Source organism: Oenanthe melanoleuca, chromosome 21, assembly GCF_029582105.1.
Source record: "Oenanthe melanoleuca isolate GR-GAL-2019-014 chromosome 21, OMel1.0, whole genome shotgun sequence".
NCBI classification, from domain to species: domain Eukaryota; kingdom Metazoa; phylum Chordata; class Aves; order Passeriformes; family Muscicapidae; genus Oenanthe; species Oenanthe melanoleuca.
In genome coordinates this window covers 5435781-5458018 of record NC_079354.1, presented here as the reverse complement: position 1 = coordinate 5458018, position 22238 = coordinate 5435781, and the positions used below count along the sequence as shown (strand labels likewise).

Sequence of the window (22238 nt, the reverse complement as noted above, 5' to 3'; positions counted from 1 at the left end):
CAAACCAAGAGTGACTCGTGTCACAACCAGGATGAGCAGGACTCTGCTGCTCTGTGCCTCATGGATGGGATCTGCACAAGGATGGAAACCCCACGAAGTGCTTGGCAAAGATCTGCCCACATTAAAAAAAAAAATCTATTTAATCCATCCAGCCTTTCACAGAAAGTCAAAAAAGCCAGAGAAGTGCTGACAAAACACAATCATGGTGTTTGGAAAGGAGGGGATGGCACCCCTGGGAGGAATCTGCATTTTAAATCCATCTCTGCCCATCCTGTGAAGCTGGGGAATATCCCAAAAAGCTGGAAACTCTCCCTGCCAGCAGAAATTCTCATTCCTCATGGTCTGTGCTCACAGGGTGTGAACCTTTCCCTGCTTCTCTCCACCAAAGAGAGAAGAGGCAACTCCAGACCTTGAAAAGAAATCTTTCAGCACCTGTTCTCCACCAGTATTTACATCCCACCTTGCTCTTAAAGGAAAACCCCATTCATTGTCCTGTTTGCTTTAAATAAAATGTTTCTCTTGAAATTTCTTTTAAGGCAGAAAATAACTTGGACCTTGTGTTTAGCCACATAAATATCTTTGTATGTAAAAATGTGTATCTCAAAGGCAAGAACCACATAAAATTCTGTATAAACTCAGCTTCATTGGGGATTTCAATGCTAATGAAGCATATGGAGAAAAAGTATTTCTAGAAATCATCAATTTTTCAGTAACATGCAAGTTAAATGAGAAGTGACATGTCAAGAGTTCTAATTAATCCATAAAAAGGACTCTGCTGTAAATCCCACAGGTGAAAACATCCTGTGTGGGGCTTTTCTGCTTTTCCATGAAATAACAACCAAGACCTCTGGGTAGGATGAATTAAGTTGAGAGCAGAAAACATTTCCAAACAATTCCCCAAACATTCTCACCTCCCCACTGAGCAGCTTCAGTGCTGGGGAAGGAAAACTCTGCTCCAAACACTCAGCCCTGGGTTTGCTTGGATTGTGTTTAAAGGGATCAAGCAAAGCAGTTCCTACAGAACCATCTCCTTCCTTTGGCTGTAAATATCCCCATGGAAACAGAGATGGTATCAGACAGACAAATGAGGAGGAGCAGAAATCCTTCAAATACAGGCTCCAGGAATAAACTGGGACAGGACCAGGCAATTGGGAAACAACTGCTGCTCCAGCTGCCATCCCCTTGCTGGTCCTGATCTCCAGTGTTTTTAACAGATAAAACCACCCCAGCACAGGTAATTCTGGGTTATCAAACAGCCCCAGGACCCAAGGATGATGCAGTGACCCATTTGGACAGTGGCCAGCACAGGAGGGAGCTGGCTCAGGGCTGAGTCTCACCACAAAGCCAAGCCCAGCTCCCAGGAGTGCAGAGTTTAAGGTTTCTTTGAGGGCCTGACTCAGAGCTCAGCATCTGCAGCTGCCAAGAAACATTTTCCAGTGTGGACTGGCAATTTTCAGGTGTGGAAGCTGAAGTGAGTCCCTTTGATGTGGTTTTTGTGTTCCCTCACTCAATACAACACTGGGGGAACATGAAAAACCCAAATTCCTGCACGTGCAGAACAAAGTTAAGGAAAATTAAATTATTCCTGTCAGTGACAGAATGAGAGAAGGAGCACAAACACTCCCAAGGTGATGTTTACAAAGTTGTCCTCAGGTTTTGAAGAGCCTGCTTTGCTCCAAATCATTCACAGGTGCCTTTAAAAAAAAACAACTTTCAATATTTCTCTTGCCTGAAAGCAACACCACTTTACCAGTGTCACACTCTGCAAGTGCAATAATTTGGTTTGTTTGCACTTTATCAGCCTGAGCAGACAGAATTCTGAGCTTTTGCTTTATTTGTATTCACACCCCCATGCTCTGGGGTTTGAGCTGTGTTTACTCTTGCTGTAAGGGAGGAAAATGCTTCCATTCAGAAAAAACCTCAAAAAACCTTTAAATTATTTCTGTTGGCTGGAGTTTGCCCCAAGTTCCCTAAATCCATGGGCTCCAGTTAAAGCCTCACAGTCTCATTCACCTCACACAAATATTTCATGTTTTACCTCAAAAAGAACAGCCACACTTCCTCTGCCTCTATTTTGAAAACAGACAAACTTACAGGTTTTTTTTTTTTTTAATTTTTTATTGGATGCTTCCAACTTTATAGCTAATAATATACAGATACTCAGTTTTTTCATTGTTCCATTCACATCCTCACAGAGTTCAGCCATTCTGTCACATTAAAATTAAAAAAAAAAAAAAAAAAAAAAGCACAACTGAAATAAAATAAATCCATAAGCTGGAAAAATACATTATAAACTTATATTCAAGAAACATTCTCTTTATAATTAAAAACCTACTTGTAATAATTAAAGTAGGATTTAAAGAAAAACTTGATTTTAATTTTTAAATAGGTGGCCTTTGTGTATACTTTTAATCATTTTATATGTACAAGCCCAACCAGTATCTCTGCCTACCTGTGACAGAATACCTGAAAAAAAAAAAAAAAAAGACACTGAAAAGGAGTTTTTAAACAAACAAACAAACAGAAAAAAGATCAATATTCATTTTCCAGGAAAATACAGTATAATCAGAACTTTGAACACATGCTTCCCTCATCTGGATTAAGGCCTAAGAGACAGATGTGCTTTAATAAAAGCAGACAGTATGAAGAAAAGTCCTTCCACTTTTCTCTTCAAATTCCTGTAACAGCTCATCTATTTCATTTTCCATGTCTTCTGTGTGCTGTATCTGGAAGAGAAAAAAGTCTGAGCAAGCAAGCTCTGAGGATTTGATGTTCAGGAAACTGCAATAATGCCAGCTTGTTGGTTTACTGGGAAATCTGTCTGGCCGGCTGTACCAACAGGGCTTTATTGCACTTTTTTGAGATTCCCAGTATTCCCAAAGGCACAGAGATTCTGGTTGGTGTTTCTCTGCAGATCCCAGCCCACCCAAGTGGCATTTCAGGAGGAATTTGTTGAGTAGGCACCATCCCTCCTCCCCAGATCACAACCAGAGGCTCCAGAATAGCTCCAGGCACAGGGAACAGATGGCTGAAACTTCAACTCCTTGAACCCTCTTTAGGCTTTTGGATCTGGAAAGGACTTGAGCCCAGAATAAATCCCACAGGCTGGAGGCAGAAGCAGCCTGGGATGGTGAACTCCTCAACACAGGACTCTGCTCCCAGCACACTGAGTGCAGCTCATTTAATTCTAGTCTTTAGCTCAGTGTGCTACAATAAAACACAGGGTGTTTTTAAGGATATTTGGATTTTTTAATCACATTTAAATCCCACCCAATCACAACTGGTTTGAAGGGTGTTCACTCTGCAAACCACGAGCTCAGTTAAACTCATCCATTTACCCCAAAAATAAGGGAAATGTAGAAATTTGCATCCTGATATGGATTTTACTGAACAACTGCAAAATGCAGGAGCTTTATAGAGCAGCAAGCAAAGCCAGCCCTGAGCAGGCAGCTGGGCCAAGGCTGCCCAGTTTTGCTGATTTTTCTCTTTACTCACACACTGGCAGAGCTCACAGATGAGGAAAGCTCCCAGTGTTGCCTCCTCGTGGTTGTCCTGAATGTCCACATTGATCACATGCACTGGCTGACACGTCTCCTGCTCTCTGGAATTTAAATCTGTGCAAAACAAAACACAACAGCAAAACTTGGGGTGGAATGGAATCATATTTTACACAAAGTAGTAACAAGATTAAAAAAAAAAATATGGAGGTGTTGTCACAATCAAATTTTCTGAAGTATTTTTTATCATTTCTTTAATAATCCCTTCTATTTCAAAAAGCAAGAGGTGGATTTTGGTAACATTAATTCAGATTTGTGAAAGAGTCATGGCAATTTAAAGAAGTTATTGCTCCTCTTTGACAATCTTTAAAGATCAAGAATTTCAAAAGTCAAGAAGGATTTTGAGCTTCCTCACCTGGAGGGTTTTAACTGCTCATTTTTTAAAAAAGCACCAACACATCCAACACTCTAAAAAACTGCAAGATGAACTCCTGCAATCTAAGCACTGATGGTCACATTAGAAAATTCTATTTTTTATCTGTGTGAAAACAATAAAACATTTTTCTTACAAATGCACACGTGACTATTGTGCCTCCCTAATGTATCATTCCTTCTACATCCATTTTTAACCTTCCACTCTGCACCTTCATTTTGGCAAATCTCTTAAAAAATATCATCTTTCACATCCAGAGTCACTTGGGCCAAGTGTGAAGGGCATTGTGAAGGTAGAGAGCTGGAAAATGTGCAAGTGGTTGCTCTTCCCTTCCTCCCATCTAAAAAGTAGAGTGAGAGCTGCTTGCCACCTGAGCCAGGCTGAAGATGCCCTCTCAGGATATTTCAAACCCTTCACTGGAGCATTCAGAGCCCAGAAGTGTCCTGGTATTGTGATATGGCCACTGAAGAGGCCAAGTGACAACCCTGGAGCTCTGTGGGTGACACCAATTCTCTTGGCTGGTGTTTGAGTGTGGAGGAAACTCCTCAAACCTCACACAAAGTGCACCCAGCAATTGCAGGGACACAGAGTTCTGAGCTGAGGAATCAGCAGAGCTCCTGCTGGGCCCCTGTGGCTCTGAGGGAGTTCTGTGCTGTGCTCATGTGGAGCTGGATGCCCACTGAGATCCTCCTGCCTCCTCTCTGACTCATTCCAGGGCAGAGCTGCAGCACATTTGCAGGGCTCACCACACTCCAGGAGGTGTTCATGGGGATTGTGTTGGGTTGATGTGGCCAGAAGTGTGAATTCTGTCCCATCTGCTGGGGCAGTGCCCCTGATCTCCTGGCACACATTATCTTTAAACCAGCTGGGCAATCATCTTTATCTTCCCACAGCCCATCCTCCCTCCAGGAGATATCTCCTGTTCATGGCCACTGAGTCCCAGGGCATGACTGATAAAATTCCATCATCCCACTGGGAGATGCTCCAGCCAGGGGAGCAGCCAAGCCTTTCCTACCCAGATAAAAACTGACATTTGGGACACCAAGGAACCTTCTTTCCACTGGATTCCAGAGGAAAGCCAGACCTTTCCACATCATCCCTGGAGCTTCAGAGGAAACTGCACCTTCTCCAGGAGCACTGCTCCAGCTGAACCACATCTGCCCCTGCAGGAGGATGCAGCCACCATTGAATGGGACTGTGCCAACACCCTGACTGACTGACGGGTGTCAGCTTGGATTCTGACTCTGGCAGGGCTGGGATTGTTCTGTGTAATACTGCATTTCTATTTTAATTTTCCTAGTAAAGAACTGTTATTGCTATTTCCCATCTCTTTGCCTGAGAGCCCCTTGATTGCAGAATTATACTAATGTAGAGGGAAGAGATTCACATTCTCCATTTCAAAGAGAAGCTCCTGCCTTTATTGGCAGACACCTGTCCTTCAGACCAGGACAGGGATGAACTGCTGGGAGCTCACAGGAAGCAGCAGGGAAGGGAGAGGAGCTTCAGGAACACAGCTCAGACTTGTTTTTCCATCAGCTCATCCCAATTTGCTCTGTTTCTGAGATCCATGAGCATTTCCAAAGCACACATGGAGTTTCTATAAATTTCCTTACACACACTCTGTGTAGCTGCCAGCACCTTTTGGGGACAAGTGCTCAGGCACCACTTCTCTGCTGCATAAATCTACATCACCAACTGCAAACTCTTGTGTTCCAGTAGCTGGAGGAGCCAGAGAGGTTTCCACATTTGTGAAGGAAAAGAAAAACCACTCAAAGTTAATTTGGTTTATCAGTTCAAGCTCCTTACCTTCTACTACTTGATCATAGACTCTTTCTTCACACGTTAGGATCAAATCAAAAACGTCTTTGCAGTTCTGGAATCTTTCTGGTCGTGGCTTGATTCTCTTATTTCTGTCCAACATGTGTAAAATTCCATTCTGTGTGTATCTGAAGTGGCTTGAGTTAAGAATCTTTACTTGAAGGAAAGTCATGGTTTCTGAGCAAACACCCAGCACAAGGTAAACTATTAATACATCCTTAAAATAAAATATTCTGTTTGCAAATCTAAAAATCAGTGACCACTAAAGAGATTGCTAAAGTGAGTGCAAGCCCCACCCTGCAGCTGCTTTTCACAGAGCTGTCACTGGCACCACAGCTTTAAAAGGCTCTCAGAAGAACTTTTCTTGGGGAACTATTTTTATATCCATAAATCCCTGGAACCCCAGGCTGTGCTGTTCTGTGGGCAGGATGTCTGTCCTACATTCCTTTCAGCCCCTGCCCCTCACTTCAGGGGCTTTGCTCTTCAAAGGCCACCCCGAGGTGCTCCAGGTGCCACCTGCACAAAGTCCCACCTGGAAATGTGGATTTAAGCAACTGCAACTCCAGAAGAAGCCAAAGAAACCACAGAAGCACATCCCATAAAAATATCCTGAGCTGCATAAATGGGAAAGAATGAAGAAAACACTGACTTCTGCCTGTCAGAGCTTCATCACTGTGTGAAAGGAACCTGTGATGCTGCTTGGCAGCTATATTTATACTGCTGCTGTAACCTAGAGGCTCTGATTTTACATCCTGGAGCCCCTTTCCAGGCAGGACTCTCTGATCCCACTGTTTTCCACCTTTCTGGGACGTGCAGTTTCATTGGGAACACTCCAGGCTTGACTGTCACATCAATCTGCTGGCTTGAGTAAAACCAAACTCCCTCTGAAGGCAAAGTTTTAGGGGTAAATTGGGAATTTTGGAAAGGGATGCATCTCTTCCTGACTTTACCACAGCTGTATTTTTAGCCATCTAAGTATATATATTTTACAATGGAACAGTAAAGGTAACAGCCTGTAATTTCTCCAGATAACAATTCTGAGAATAAAACAATTTCCATCATTTGTAGCAATCTGTAAGGGGTCACCTGGGCTTATTTCTTTGCCAAAAAGGTGACAGATAGGTATTTCTTTCCAGAAAACACTCCTACTATTTTTGTAACAAAAGACCAACAATTTCCTGCCTACCTTTTAGCAGGAGCTCAAATTCTACTGCCCAGATATACACCTGTGTGCTCAGGGTGCTCCTGTTTGAGCAATCAGCCTCCAAAGTTTTTAAATCCTTCAAGTGTTTAACTTATATTAAAAATTAAACCCAGCTTTCTACCTACAAGAGTCTAGTTCATGTTGAAAATAGATTCAGTTCTTCTGTGTGTCTGCATCACTGCACTTCAACTACTTGGAATTTCAATTCTGCACCACAAATTGACTGATAGGCTGTTTATCACAATTAAATTATGTTAATTAGCCTGACTTCTGCTGCATTTCTTTTCTCCACATCATTCCCAAGCCTTTTTTACTCTGCTTTCCCAAAAAGTTTCTCCTTATATTATTAAGGAATTGTCCTTTACAGCCCAAAGCTTTTGCACAGCAGCACCCCTGTGAACTCTGCTGAGGGTTTGTCATGTTTGGGAAAAAAATCCCCACTTGGATGGAGCCATCTCAGACCTGTGGTTATTTGCAGAGCAGGAAAATGACTGCATTTTCAAAATACCATTTCCAAAATATCTGCCATTTCCAGAATCTGCCAACATCTGCCTGCGTCGCTCTGCTCGGTTGGGAGGGGAGCCCTTCCCGGGCTCTGCTCTCCTCATTTCTACATCATCTAGTTCAAGAGGGGGGGAAAAAAAAAACCACAACATCCCACACACTTTTTTGGGTTCTCTTTTTTCCCTTTCTAGGATAAAATGTTGCTGGCATCTGTCCCCTCGCTTTCCTGAGTGAGCCTGGAGACAGGATTACGCAGATTCCCAAACCCACACAAGATTTCTGCTTCACAGCCCAGCTCTCTGCTGCCAACTTACAGCTAGTTTGTTTTTTTTTGGTTTTTTTTCCAAGGGTCCATCTGCCTATAAAAGGAGACTGAGACAAGATTTATGGTGCTTTCCTATTTGGTTGCCTGGAATGTTTTTCACCTGGAAAAAGCCAGCACATCCCTTGAGGGAGGAAGGGGGTGTGCTCTGCACATTATTATTATTCCAAGGTATAATAATGCAGCTTTTTGCTCTTTGGGAGCTCAGGTGAATGCAGATACTACAACTTATGAATGGTTTCTACCACACTGGCAGGTGTTGGATCATGTAAGTCAGGTTCTGCTTTCCTTCCAATAGATTTCAACTCCACACTCCCTGCCCTGTGCATCCCTGCTCTCTTTTCAGGACTCAAATTCTCAAAATTTCCCCTGGTTTTTTGTGCTGTCACATCTTCACAGCCCTACCATGCTCAGGACACCAGAACCTGCCTACATTTCCCTTCACCTACTGCAAACTCTTGGCAGAATAATTTTTTTTTTTTTACAGGGTCCAATTCAGATTTCACATTTATTAGAATAACTGTGCTGATCAGATCCACAGTGTGATGGGATTTAGGCAGGACAAGTCAGCAATGGAAAGGCTTGATAGAAAAAGGAGATGTTGCAGCACAAAAGTTGGGTTTTTCCAACAGGCACAACACTGTTCTCATTCTCATGGAGAATTTCTATTCCTGACTGTGCATTCTCTCCTCTTAGCTAAGGATATCCCATACTAGTGATGAAGATTTATTAAAAAGCAAAAAAAAAGTGATTAGCTAAACCCTTAAAGCTTTCACTGCTTTTGCTACTCAAATTTAAAATTCCTGCCATGGACACCAGAAATGCCTTTTACCATCCCATTGATGGGTCCCTGCTCCAGACATCTGGGAAATCATCCCTCCAAACTTTATCATTATTTGTCACTGACAGGACCCAAAAAACACTTTTAGCCACAAGCATCAACCTAGAGATGGCCAAGAGAGTCAAGTCTCTATCCTGTATGATAAAAGAAAAATTATCTTACTGATCCAAGTATTCACTAAGTTTCATTTTAACTCTCATGTGAAGCTGAAGCTCACAAATGATTTGAGCTGGAAGTGTTGGGGTATAGAAATTAATTAGATAGATTTAAAATTCCCATCCCTATCCCCCTGCCCTTGAAGTGTCCAAGGCCAGGCTGGATGGAGCTCTGAGCAAGGTGTCCCTGCCATGGAGAGGGGTGGAATGAGATGTATTTAAGGTCCCTTCCAACCCAGGCCATTCCTGAAAATATAAAAGCCAATTTATGAAACCTAACTGGGGAAATGATACTTGCTGAAATGTACACATCCTTTTTAGGAAAAAAAAAAAAAAAATCTTTAAAGTAATGGCCGGCACTAAAAGCTTCTACATCTTCAAAAAAATCTGATTATTCCCTTTGGTGCAGCTGACACCATCCTTAAACTCTGCATTTCTTCTTTGGGAAAGCCAGGAGCAGAGCACAGTGCTTTTCACCTGAGCATGAATGGCATTTGCAGGTGTCTTTTCTATATCATCCCTATTTATTTATTTATTAGTATCTACATTATAACAGAACACCTTGCTAAAGCCTGCCTGCCACTCTGTCTAGGAACTGGACATTTCCTTAAATCAAAGGTGTGAGGGGGGGTGAGGCTGCCCAACTTTGTTCCACCTTCAGCATCAGCTTTTTAGAGGGGATGAAAGATTGGAAATGGCACAGGCACAACAAATTCCACTTCCCAAGCACAGGGGTTATGGCTGCAGGACCTGCCTTCACTCCAGACCAGAGAACACAATCCCTGGAATGCTGGAATTGAAACTGGGCAGTTTAGAACAAACCAGAGATTGTGCACAAGTCTCTTGCTGTTCTTTAACTTGAGAATATCTTAACACTGAACCATTCTATTGGATTTAAATGGAAAAAGAGCAGGGTGAGATGGGATATTAGTAAAAATTCCTGATACAATGCCTGTCCCTTGGAATTGAAATTGTGCAGTCCAGAGCAAACCAGAGTTTGTTCACAAGTCTTTTCTTGGTCACTAAATATTAATGCTGAACCATTCTACTGGATTGAAATGGAAACAGAGCAGGGGAAGATGGGATATTAGGAAAAAATTCCTTCCTGTGAGGGTGAGGAGGCCCTGGCACAGGGTGCCCAGAGAAGCTGTGGCTGTCCTGGAAGTGTTCCAGCGTGTTGGATGGGGCTTGGAGCAGCCTGGGACAGTGGAAGATGTCCCTGCCCACAGCAGGGGGTGGCACAGGATGAGCTTTAAGGTCCCTTCCAACCCAAAGCAGTCTGGCATTCTAAAATATGCCATCTAACATGAGAAGGAAGATGCTAAGCTGGGCTCCATGATATTTCTGCAATATTTGTGCCAGCATGAACAACCTGCAGAAATCCTGAACCTGCTTTTCCTAGTGAAGGACAAGCACCCAGCATTTGTAAGCCACAAGCTGCAAAGATAAATCCAACTGCTCCTAGGAGCTGGTCCAAATATGAATATAAATATAAATAACCACATGCTAGCCCTGCTCACTCCCTGAAGTGTGCCTGAGCCCCAAAGCTGAGGGTACCCACACATCAGTGAACCCCTTGAGTTTAGCCCTGAGCTTAAGTATCAGACAAGAATTTATCAGTGCTGAGCAGCTGACGCTAATTTTGGGGTAAAAATGAACAGATCCAAGGTGCCAGAGGGGAAAAGAGAGGGAGCAATGGCAAAGAGGTGGAGAAGGGTTGCCACAGATGTACTGAAGGAACTACCAGAATGACAGGGGTACCAAGGACAAGATGGGTGGAGGATGTGGCAGGATCTGACTATGCCACCAAGCAGCTGAGTGAGCACTTCATTCAAGTGTGAACTTCAAGAGCAGCTTGGTTTGGATTGCTGGAATCCAGTGTTTGGATCACCTGGCAGTGAGTGCCCTGGAGATGCCACCTCTGCAGTCAGTCCAGGGAGCAGCAGGTGAGCACAGAGGGCTCAGGAGGGTCTCACAGGACCTGGGGATGCTCCCCTCGGGTTTGGGAAGCAGTGCCAGCCAGAGAGGAGCAGCAAATGTAGGAATGGGAAGGGGGAAGTGCTTTGAGGAGAGAGGGATGGGAAAGGATGAATCATCCCCTTGCCCAGGGAAAACAGGGAACAGCTCAGGGAAACAGGGAACAGCCATTCCCAAACTGGCTCCTGCTGCTGTCACCCTTTGTGCTCTAAAGCTCAGAATTTCCAGTCACAGCTGAAGGTACCTCAGACAGAACAAACCACAAGCACTGCAAACCCTGAATCAATTAAAGCATTTCATTGAGCACATTTGGGAAACCTGAAAATACAATCACAGAGCTAGCAGGGCACCTGGCACCAGGAGCCTGCAAAGAAAGCACCAGGCTGGATGAGGTCTGCAGGAAACATTCCTGCCTTGCAATCAATGCCACTTCAAGGAATTACAGCTGCCACCATGAAAATGGGAATTGGTTTGGAATAAAGAAAAAACAAGTATAAGCATCCTTAATGTTGGCACAGAAGTTTTGTGTTAATGGGAGGTAACTTCAAGGCAAGAAGCATCGACTGTCAGTTCACTCCTTCAAACTGGAATGAAACTGCCAAAGAATGAAACCACTCCAGCTCTGAATGGATTTTACAAGTCATCAGCCCCAGACTGGATCCTTCACTCAGAATTCCTCAGAACATCTGTTTGGGACTCACCTTTCAGACTCCTCAGAAGAGACAGAGGCTGTTTTATATTACTGAACAGAATTTTGCTATTAGATTGGAGTCTGTAGTTTCTACCACGTCCCAAAGCTCAAACACAGGGGAAATAATATTTAAATAATATATATCCAGCTCATATATTTTTAATAACTTGATGTATTTCCTTTTTAGTGTGAATGAAGCCAAGATTAAAGGCAGAGTGATCAGAAGAACTGAAGATTTGCTGCCTTTGAAAGGCCTGAGATTTTGTGAAGCATTTTGCTCTTACAATCCTTCATGGAGAAAAAGGGATTGGAATGCAGCCTGTGGCTGGAAGTGTGTTGATTTGCAGAAATGTGCCTCTTAGAAGCCTGTTTAAATCCAGTTTAAGCACTTCTTTCCATCCTCATCCCTTCTCTCTATTTCTAGGAGCACTGAAGTGCTTTGTAAGACATGGTAAGAAAGAAAATGAGACTTGTACTGCACTGCTTTGGGAAGAAGTTCTGCCACTGACACACAGGCCATGATTTCAGCTATTTTTAGCTCTTGCAAGGTTAGGCTTAAAAAAAAAAAAAAAAAAAAAAAAAAGAAGAAGAAGAAAATACCCAAACCCAACAAAAAATATTAAAAAATCCCTCAACATATCTAAATGAAACATTCCAAAGTGGCTTCCAGAGACACAGCTCTGCTGCTGAACACTGGAATGACAGCTCAGGAGAGAAGCTGACAAGTGCTTAGCAGTTCAAAATCCATGAAGAAAAACTAGATGAAAATATAAGATAAATACATGCATGAAGAGCTTACCTGAAGTAGAATTTAGGTCAATTATTCCTCAAGACTGAGCTATATATAAGATATCACATGGGCATCCAACTTCAATATGGAATTCACAGAGTAAAAGCTAGATCCCATCACCAAGATTGTAATTTTTTTTTCTTTTTTTGGGGGGGGATAGAGAAGAATGAATGTCTTCAAGGGAGATGCACAGAGTTCTTCTTCATTTCTGGAATTTTCCTTCTAACTGAAGCAGCTTTAGGAACTTCTTCAGGACACATTTTCCACCCTCCCCTCGATTTTATAACCTCATGGAGCTAAGGAGCTAAAACTGAAATCTTATCTAAAGTTAGGGAGATCAAATTAAAAGAGGAGGTAAAAAATGTCAGAAACAGAGCAGGAAGCCAAGCTTGCAGGGTAGGTGCAGGCTGCCTAGAAATCCTAATTAAAAATACCCCCTAGCTGTGAAAATCATCTTTAATGTGAGGGTCACAGACATCAGTGTTTAGGAAAGGAAAGAAACAATCAGCCCTGGAGTTACTCACATTGATATAGAACCCAGGAGCAAGTCCTGCAGAATTTTGGCCAAATTTCCTTTTGAACAGCTCCTATCCCTGGGCACAACATCAACAGCTGATGAAGATGTAAATTGGGTTTAAATTTAAATTGTTTAGCAAGTTTCACCCTTGACTAGTTTTTGCCTTCACTTGAAGGCAAGGCTCACCAGCAGTTTTGCTCTATTTTTGTTTCAGCTTTAAGGTCACCACCACAGAATTAGAATTAAGTCCTCAAATCCCTTCAGAGAGTTGTAAGGGGCAAGTAATGATAAGGACAAATAATCCTAATGTTGGAAAGGTGGGTTACACATGCAAATACAAGGTGGTGCATGGGAACTACAGCCCATGGCTGTGTCTTCCTCAGATCAGGAGCAGAATTCTCTACTGCTATCCTAGAAATAACAGAGGAATGTTTGAAAAATCAATGTTCAGAACACTGTTAAATGGTTTTGGGGCAGTCCTCGATTGGGCCTCAGGGAATTTAAATGCTACATTCTAAAAATTCAATGGGAGATGCTGATACTAATTTTAACTCTAAGTTTTAACTGCCACATCTTAAAAGGCTTTGAAGTCCTTCCATTTTAGATCTACTGTAACCACCTACTCAAACAAATCTGTATTCCTAGCTCCATTAATCCCCTATTCCTGTGCTACTAAAATTCAACATATGCCTTCAAGGTATGAGAGGCTGTGCTCTATATTTCACTAATTAACTGCAATGAAGGTGCTTTTAATCTCTGCAGAGTGGGTTTTTAACAGTTACTCCCCCTCTTCACAAGTGAACAGTAGAGGTTCAGTGCATCTCTTCTCTAATGCAATTTTAACCTTGCTCTGAGTGAGGTCCAGCAGTGCAGCAGCTCCTTTTTATTTGAGGCCACTGTTTTCTGAAGCTGGGGTGGTTTCTTTGGGCAGAGGATGTTCCCTCACAGCCACAATGTCACTGAGGATCTGGTGTCCACAGTGCCTGCAAGGAGAGCACTCCAACCTCAGGTGTTTCCTCACTGGAATATGGGAACAAGCAGAGTGTTGGCAGCAAGACTCAAAATTTCAGACTACAGATGATGAAAGCAAGGCTGGGAAACAGAAAAGCAGCTCAATCATATGGAACCACCCCTCCTTTTGTACCCCCACCCCAAGCACACTCCAAGCCCAGGAGGAGAGCAGCCCCTCCCACCCCACAGGAAATTCCCAGCCCCTCTCTCAAGTTATGCTCACCCAACAGAACTGAGAGCCCCTGGGGCCCTGGGTCACAAAAAAAACTATTCCACAACTTGCTGATGAGAGCAGCTCTGGTTTTGGTTCAAGTCTTTACCCTGAAAACCCACTTCTGGAAATGGAGTTGCTTTCTGTATTGCCAGTCTTCAGTCTGAAAACCTTAAATTATCTGAGAATCAAAAAAGCAAAGTCACAGAGGCATCTGCTGTTGCCCTATTTCCCCTGCAGTTGTTTAAACCTCCTTTATCTTGAGAAAAGGTTTAACTGTAACACTGCAAATATATTGGGGAACACAGCAAAGCATGGAGCAGAACCACAATGGTGACTCCAAAACATGCTGAGAGGGGGGAACAGGTTGGCTTTCTGTTCTTTTTTTTGTTTTTTTTTTCTTAAGTACTGCCATATTCATCACAGCAGCAGTGAAGAATTCAAAAAGGAAATCTCAAGTCATTGGTGCTTGTTAAAATTAATTCTCAGTTCAAGGAATTTTCTTTTAAGCAGGTCTTTTAATCAGGATATGGATATGGCATACCTCATTAAGATGGGTTTGCAAGATTTTCCTTTTCTCTTTGGGCAGAGGGATAAAAAAAAAATTAAAGAAACCAGCACTCACATGTGATGTATTAAGATTACAGCCTACATTTGAACTTTTTTAAAAAAAGGATCCTTGTTGAAAAAATATCTAGAACGAGTTCCCCAAGTTTTGTTTGTGGGTTTTCTTATTTAAAAAAACAAAATCAACTTTAAATATAGGTATTTTAAAACACTGCAGTTGGGACATTTTTAGTAGTGTGCCTAACCCTGATCACCTTTGCTCTCCAGGATTAAATGTTATTGGACCCTCCTCTGTCCATCCTTTAGAATAAACTACAGGGTTATTTCTTCCTTGGTGCACAGAGCAAATCACATATCACAAAATCCTCAGTGAGAAGGGTGAGCTCTTTAATGAAAGGCATCCTCTCTCCCAGAGAAAGTATTCTGTAAGCCTTACCTGGCAGTTTGTCTGAGCTAAATACAACATTAAAGTCGAGGTGGTCGCTCTTCCCAAATCCACACTCAGGACAGTCTTTGCACTGAGAAGGATCCACAGTGCAGGGGAGACAATCTGAGGGTAGTGATGTGTTCATTCAGAGCTAACATGGTAACACACTACAAAAGAGCATTGGAATGTGTGCATTGCAACTGGGTAACAATTTACAAGGGAGCATTAGAGGCCCATTGTTAAAAAAAAAAACCTCCTATAAACTTAAATCAGTTAAAAGTTCTCCAGCCAAGCAACTCTATAGATTCTTAATGCCAAATAATGAATTACACCTTTCAAGGATGAACCACACTGGATTTTTTAAAGAGGCCATGCCACAGGGATACAGTTCTTTGTCTTTCCTAAGCAGATCATTGTACATCTGATCATATGTTGTTTTGAAGTCATAAACATTTGGCTTGTCCGGGGCAGGTCCTGGCAGTTTCACGTGAGTCCCTGTGCCAAAGGATCGCACGCTGAATCCTCGTTTGCTGAAAGACACAAGGGGAGGGGAGAGAGCACAATTACACTGCATGGACTTGAAAAGTTAAAAGTGTGAAGAACATAAAAGTAGATTTTAAAAACCACCTCTCAGCAACCAAACTGCAAGAGTACCCAAAGTGCATTTTCCTTGCAGTTACAACCTAAATTCACCCACCACTCCAAGAGAAGCACCTCTCTTTGACAGGAATTTCCTGACAATTATGTACACAGCTACTTGGAAATGTCTTTTGTGCTTTCTGACACCTGGATTTGCAACAAACACGTTCTGTATTCATGGTAACACAGGCAGGGATGGTTTTCTCCTGATACAAATAAGTAACTGTACAGACTGATCAATACTCCAGTTCCTGCTGGCCTCACTGCATTATTCTTCTCTCTTTGTTGCCTCTGGTGTAATTTAATTAGCCCAGGACAAACATTTGTGTGCCTGCCACTGGAAACCATACAGTGCAATTACCTTTACACAAGTGGGGCAGATGTTCTGCTGGCTGTTCTAAAACTCTTGGCTAAACCAGGGATTACTTCATTCCATTCTTATGAACAACTGCTTGTTTAATAGTTCTAATTTAAAAAAAATAAATAGAGAGGCAGGAGCCTGCTTGTCTTTAGGAGCAATGCCAAAATGTTCTTGCTGATTAAATGAAATACTCAAACCTCAATATCTCCCTCAGTAATATTAAAAAATATGGCAATCTACTGAATAATAGGTCAAAAAATATTTTTTTGGTGATCTAATGGACCAAGTTGTGTAGTAAAATACTGTTGTTATCACTCAGAAGGCTGAAACATTTGGGTCTGTAATGACAACATAAGTTGAAACTGCAAGACCAGGATTTAATCTGTTTTTTAAGGACTCACACTTTCAGCTTGAATGGTTTTAGCAGAGTTCACTCTGAATGGAGTGAACAATATTAAACAAAAAGCAAGTGAACAACCCAGTGCCTGTGCCCCCAGACCCACAAACATCCCCAAATTTGCAGTGCTTTCCTCTGAGGGGAGCGAGCAGAGCTGGATCCAGTGCCAGAGTCAGCCCCAGACTGGCTGGTGTGCAATCCAAGGAAACTCAGCAGGACACCAACTTAGAACTGTTTGCCTTCCAAGGGTGTCCTCAGGGATCCCAAACACTTCTGGGCAGAGCCTGTGATCACCTCCTGCCCCCAACTCAAACACAGCTCTGAAACCACCAACACTTATTTCCTTCACTTCCTCCCACTGCAACACAGCCCCTCCTTTCTCTTTTCTTTCACTTTTTCCTTCAGCAACTATTTATAGGTGCCTGTTCCTGTAAACACACAAAATAAGTGAGGATTTTTTGCTTCTTTCTGCAGGACTGATGACTGAAAATGGATACAAGTGGAGAAAAGTGCAATTCTTTGCCCCTCCCAGCCCTCCATCACATGTAACTGGTGCAGTTATGAGTCACTGTTCATTTATTTTCCCTGCAATACTTGCAGATCCAAGTTTTGATTCTGCTGCTTCTACTAGATGTGAAGAGAGACATAATATGTACAGAAGAAATTGCAGTGCTAAAAAATTCATGTTTCAATTTGATCTTTTCTTCTCTGGTTTCCTCCTAACTTTTATTTTCTTTCCTTTAATATTATTCTCTGAAACAGGTCAGCTTGGATCACACACATTAAAATCTCCACCTCTAATTGCTGTAGCTGTCCCTGAAGTTTGCATGATCTCATTTAAAGCCAATCTGAAATCTTCTGACATTCAACACATCAAAAATTTGTGCCTCCAAGGCCCATGACCCATCCAAAATTACTTCCTTGAACAGCTGGAATATGAGTTCCTCACATGGAATTTCATCTTTGTATCTTGGTGAGTGGTAGTGCCAATTTTTACACTATTTATGCCCCAGGTACAATGAATTATTCTAAAAACATTTCAACACATTTCTTGCAACAACTAGGGCACAAGAGAGGGGAAAATGCCTGCACAGAGCCATTAGTCAGGAGCTTTTATTAAATATTATCAACTTTTGTTAAACAGCTGGACACATCCAGTGTAGTGAATCATGAGGTGTCTGTGGAAATGTGGCACATTTGTAAAAATGAACAATTCCTAAAAGGCAATGGGAATTTAGTGTTTGGTTTTGGCCTGGTATAACTACCCAGGGAAAAAAAAAAAAAAAAAAAAAAAAAAAGAGCTTTGTCATAAAAAGTAAAGAGTCAGACAGACTAACAGACTACTCCAGCACTGATTTCTGAAAATGTGCAGGTTACACTTTAACAGACTGGTAATGACTGTATTTCAGGAAGTTGTTTCTATAAATACTATTAAGGCTGATCTAGATAAACTCCCAATGTATTAAGGACAAAGTGAGTCACTGCCACATCTCATTTTCAGCACTTGCTCACCTCTCAGCCCAGAGCTCTCCAAGTGGCCCTGAGCTCTTCCCTCAAAGGATCTCAGAGCTCACTGAAAACAAATCTGAAACCAAAGACCAACCTGAACTGCACTGACACCACAGTGTGAGACTGGGACACTCAGCTCCAGGCACTGGCAGGAGAAATAATAATAATTATAATAATAATAATTGTGCAGCTTGAGACATGAATTTTTGCCCACACCTTTCTTTTATTTCATTGTTATTTGGGTATCTCACACACTCTTATTAAATTGCTTTTCAGCTTATTGTAGTTTCATAACAGCACAGCCTCTCTTTATAAAGCTGGAGGAAATATTACTAAATATTAAAGCAAATGCAATAAATCCTGCAGTGCCACTGCACTGAGAGTGGTGAAGTTGTTCAGGGGACAAATCACTAATTTTATCAAATTCATTTCTACAATGGGTAGCAGAAAAATAACCAGCAACCCTTGTAGGCTACTTCCCAATCAATATTAAAAAAAAAAAGCCCCCAAAACAAGCCCACACTACTGAACAGCAGGACAAACCATTGTTAACTCATTCTGAATACAACTTGCTATTAGATTATTATTATTATTATTATTATTATTATTATTATTATTATTATTATTATTATTATTATTATTATTAACTAAGCTGTCAAATGGAAGTGTGCTTTAATATAAAAATGTGAGAATATCTCCTTCTTGGGGGGGTTATTAATTTAGGATTTCTTAAATGAGGCAATGTCAATATCTCACTGCATCTTGGTGCTGACAGATGATGCCAGGAGAGAAGCTGTGAGGAACAACTTATGGAAACAGCACAGGTGCAATTTAAATCCTCTCACACCTCAATGTTGAGTTGCAATTCTTAACATCAATATGAAAACTAAGATTTTGCTACAAGGGTTGCAATATTTGAATTTCCCTGCTGCCATTAAGATCTTGTGTTCATACTCCTAATTTCCTAAAAGTTAGATTCTAAAACAAGGAATATGTGGCTGAAGTGTGTATCAGCATTTTAAAAATTTTTATTGCCACTAAGTGACACAGAGAACATGAACTCTGTAACTTCCTTCCAAAGCCACCATGGTGTTACCAAGCAAACAGAAATGTGGAAGTTGCTGCATAAAAAAAGTTTGGCTGTGAGAGATTTACTGTTCTGCCTTCCTCCTCTGAGGGAGAACTGAGCTTGAGTCTGCTCTAGAGCAAAATATAAAATATAAAGTCACCTACAGAGCATGCTGGTTTTGGCTGTGATAGAGTTAATTTTTGTCCCAGCAGCTGAGTGGTGGATTTGTTTTTGTTATTTGTTATTGCTGTGCAGGGCTTACACAGCACCCAGGCCTGCTCTGCTGCTCTCTCACCCCACCCCAGCAGAGCAAAAGCAAATCCTGCAGGGTGAGTAAGATGTGACCCAGGCAGGGGTTACACCCAGCCAGTCTGACAGCTCTAAGGGAGGGATTGTGTCCTTCTGCACTGCTCTTCCTGCTCCCCTTTGCTTCCTTGGCTCAACAAAGTGCTGATGGCTCTTACTCTATCTACAAACTTCAGACACACCTTCAGCCTGATTGCTGTTGGAAAATTAGAGTGTTTAAAACGTGGTTAATCACAAAATACACCAGCACATGCTGAGTGCTGGAGGCCAGGCTTTGTTTTTGTGTCTTTGAAAGTCTTGTCACCCACTAACAAAATACCTTAAAGTTTCATCATTCCTCAGCTTCTTCCTCTTTTAATCACGTGTTCTTTCCACCCTGAACTGGTGAGGCAGGCTGGCTCCGAGCCAACACTGACATTTTCCCCAAGTTTATTGGCAAATGGGCTGTCGTTACTGTTGCTCTAATTACAAAAGATGTTAATAAATGAAACATTTCCTAAATAGAATTTTGTTACTTCTAAATCAAACAGGGGAGAACAGACCAAAAAAACCACCCTGCCACATTTGGCAAGCATCAGTCACACCGGAAGTGATTTATTTCTGCAAAAAACACAGGGGAAGGAAAAGGCCAGACATTAGAAGTAAATTTTACTTTGTCCTTAATACTCAGCCTCCAGTTAAAACTCAGTTCCAGCATTATTAGAGGAAAAACAATGTCATGTTTTCACAGAACTGCCACAGGTACCATCTGATGCCAAGAGTGAGCGTGAAGTGCATGAAATGCTGTCACAGTAAGATGGCTGCCAGACCAAATGCTTCCATTATTTATTCCTTTCAAAGCTTTTATCTTTATTTACATGTAGCACACAGCTTATGCTGTGTTTTTGCCTACTATGCCATCAGCGTGTATTTCTGATGTGAACGTTTCTTTGCATAACTTCAATAAAATAAACCTGACCATCCTTATCGTGTTTTACAGTGCAAAGGGAAGGTTTAGGGACACGATTTCAGGCAGATCAGGTCTCTCCTGTCCATCAGTCTGTCCCAAGCCTCCCTTCTCACCTCTTCATTGCTAAACAGATTAACACTTATAATCTCCAAGACATTTAGGCTCTGAACCGAACGTTCTGGTTCTCCTGGGAGAGAAAAGGGCTCCCTCTGAGGGCACAGAGTGGCTCAGTCTTCACAGAATGTTAAATTTAAAACCCAACCCATGGCCAGGGACACCTTCCACCATCCCAGGTTGCTCCAAGCCTCGTCCAAGCCGGCCTTGGACACTTCCAGGGGTGGGACAGCCACAATCTCCCTGTGCCAGCGCCTCACCACCCTTTTTACCACACTAAAAAATTTATTCAGAACATCTAACCTAAATTCCCCCACTTTCACCATGTACCCATTACTCCTTGCTCTTAAGAGTCCTCCCTTCGCGGCTTGCCTGTGGGCCCCTTTCATATGCATTCAAAAAGACGGAAAGAAAAAAAAAAAAAAAAAAAAAAAAAAAAAAAAAAAAAAAAAAGGGGAATATTTAAGCTTCCACACGCTGAGACACAGGCCCTGCTCAACCCCAGTCCACAGCTCCGTCAGGGAGGGCCGCGACTCCAACCGCGGCCCGGAGCGGGGCGCGGAGGAGGCGAGGTGAAAACGGGCTGAAAAGGGGGTAAAAGGGGGATAAAAAGAGCGTACAAGCGGGGTGGAAGCGGAGTGAGAAGCGGGTACCAGCGGGATGAAGGCGGGGCGCTGCCCCGCAAGCACGGGCCTGGCGGGCCGGGCGCAGGCCCCGAAGGCCGGCCCCACAGCCGCGCCGCGGCGGGGGCGAAGCGGGGCAGCAGCGGTTACCTGAGGATGTTGTGCGCCTCCATGCTGCGGTTCTGGTTGCTGGAGCACACCACGGCCACGCGGAGCGGCGCGGACGGCATGGCCGGGACTCCCTCCTGCCCTGCCGGCCCCTTCCCTGCCGGCCGCCGCGGCTCCACAAAATGGCGGCGGCAGCGCGGCGGGCGGGACGGGCCGTGTGGGCAGGGGCGGGGCGGCCGTGAGGGGAGGGCCGGGAGAATCGTGGTGTGAATATTGTGCTTTCTAAATAAGTTGTGTCTGCTGACAGCCTGCAAAGCGAGGCTTTCACAGATCCTGCAAAATCAGGTTTCCTGCCTTTGTGTGATCATTGCAGCCTATCCCTGAGACCAGACTTCCCGGCTTCTGCCATTTCCTTATGGACCAAGAGCAGATGGTTATCCATGGACTTGACAAATTGTCTAGAGACTTCACCTCGTCCAGCGATCCCACAGACCACCACTGCTTACCTGTGTTATAAATGAGAAACAAAGTCTCGATATTCAGCAAGATTTAGATTGGTTTATTTTATGTAGACAGAGCAAGCTGGGGAAACGTGAGGGGTCACAGCCCGGACTTGGTTTGCAGCTCCCTTTTTATAGTCTGGTTTTCCTTGCAATAATCAATAATTGTTATTGTTTTGTTGTAGTAATTCTGCAAGGTAAGCAGTGGTGGTCAAAGAAACTTCCAAATTTCCGTGGGACAGCTCTTGGGACAATGGGTCATGGAACCATCTGGTTTTGGGAGATAAAAACAGGAGAAGTGGGAATTCTGATCTTTAGCAGATAGTTTGGGATTGATTACACAAAGGCAGGAAATCTGATTCTGCAGAATCTGTCGGGCTGTGTGAAAGCCTTGTTTTGCAAGCTGTCAGTAGATACAACTTATTTAGAAAACATAAGATTTCAAATAAAATGATTTAATCATATATTTTCCTTTCTTTCGTGTCATTCTTCATTTCACACCTAAGTATTCTGATTTATACAAACCCCAATACTTTTATGATTAACACGAATCTTTTATCAATTACATCCCTGAGAGCAGACTTCTCATCTTCTGCCATTTCCTTATCCATCAAGAGCAGATGGTTATCTATGAGACTTGACAAATTGTCTAGAGACTTTGTCCAGAGACCCCACAGACCACCACTGCTTACCTGGCA

At 42.6% G+C, this 22238-nt stretch overlaps 1 protein-coding gene across 1 annotated transcript; it reads right to left on the bottom strand.

The window, feature by feature from the left end:
• Positions 1 to 2107: 2107 nt before the first annotated feature.
• SSU72 (SSU72 homolog, RNA polymerase II CTD phosphatase) lies at positions 2108 to 21262 on the bottom strand. Its single transcript, XM_056508112.1, has 5 exons — positions 21083 to 21262; positions 15352 to 15495; positions 5737 to 5876; positions 3496 to 3614; positions 2108 to 2726 (listed from the first exon to the last, which is right to left on the bottom strand). The coding sequence occupies exons 1-5, from the start codon at positions 21160 to 21162 to the stop codon at positions 2625 to 2627; spliced, it is 585 nt and encodes a 194-aa protein (XP_056364087.1). The 5' UTR covers positions 21163 to 21262; the 3' UTR covers positions 2108 to 2624.
• Positions 21263 to 22238: the final 976 nt, after the last annotated feature.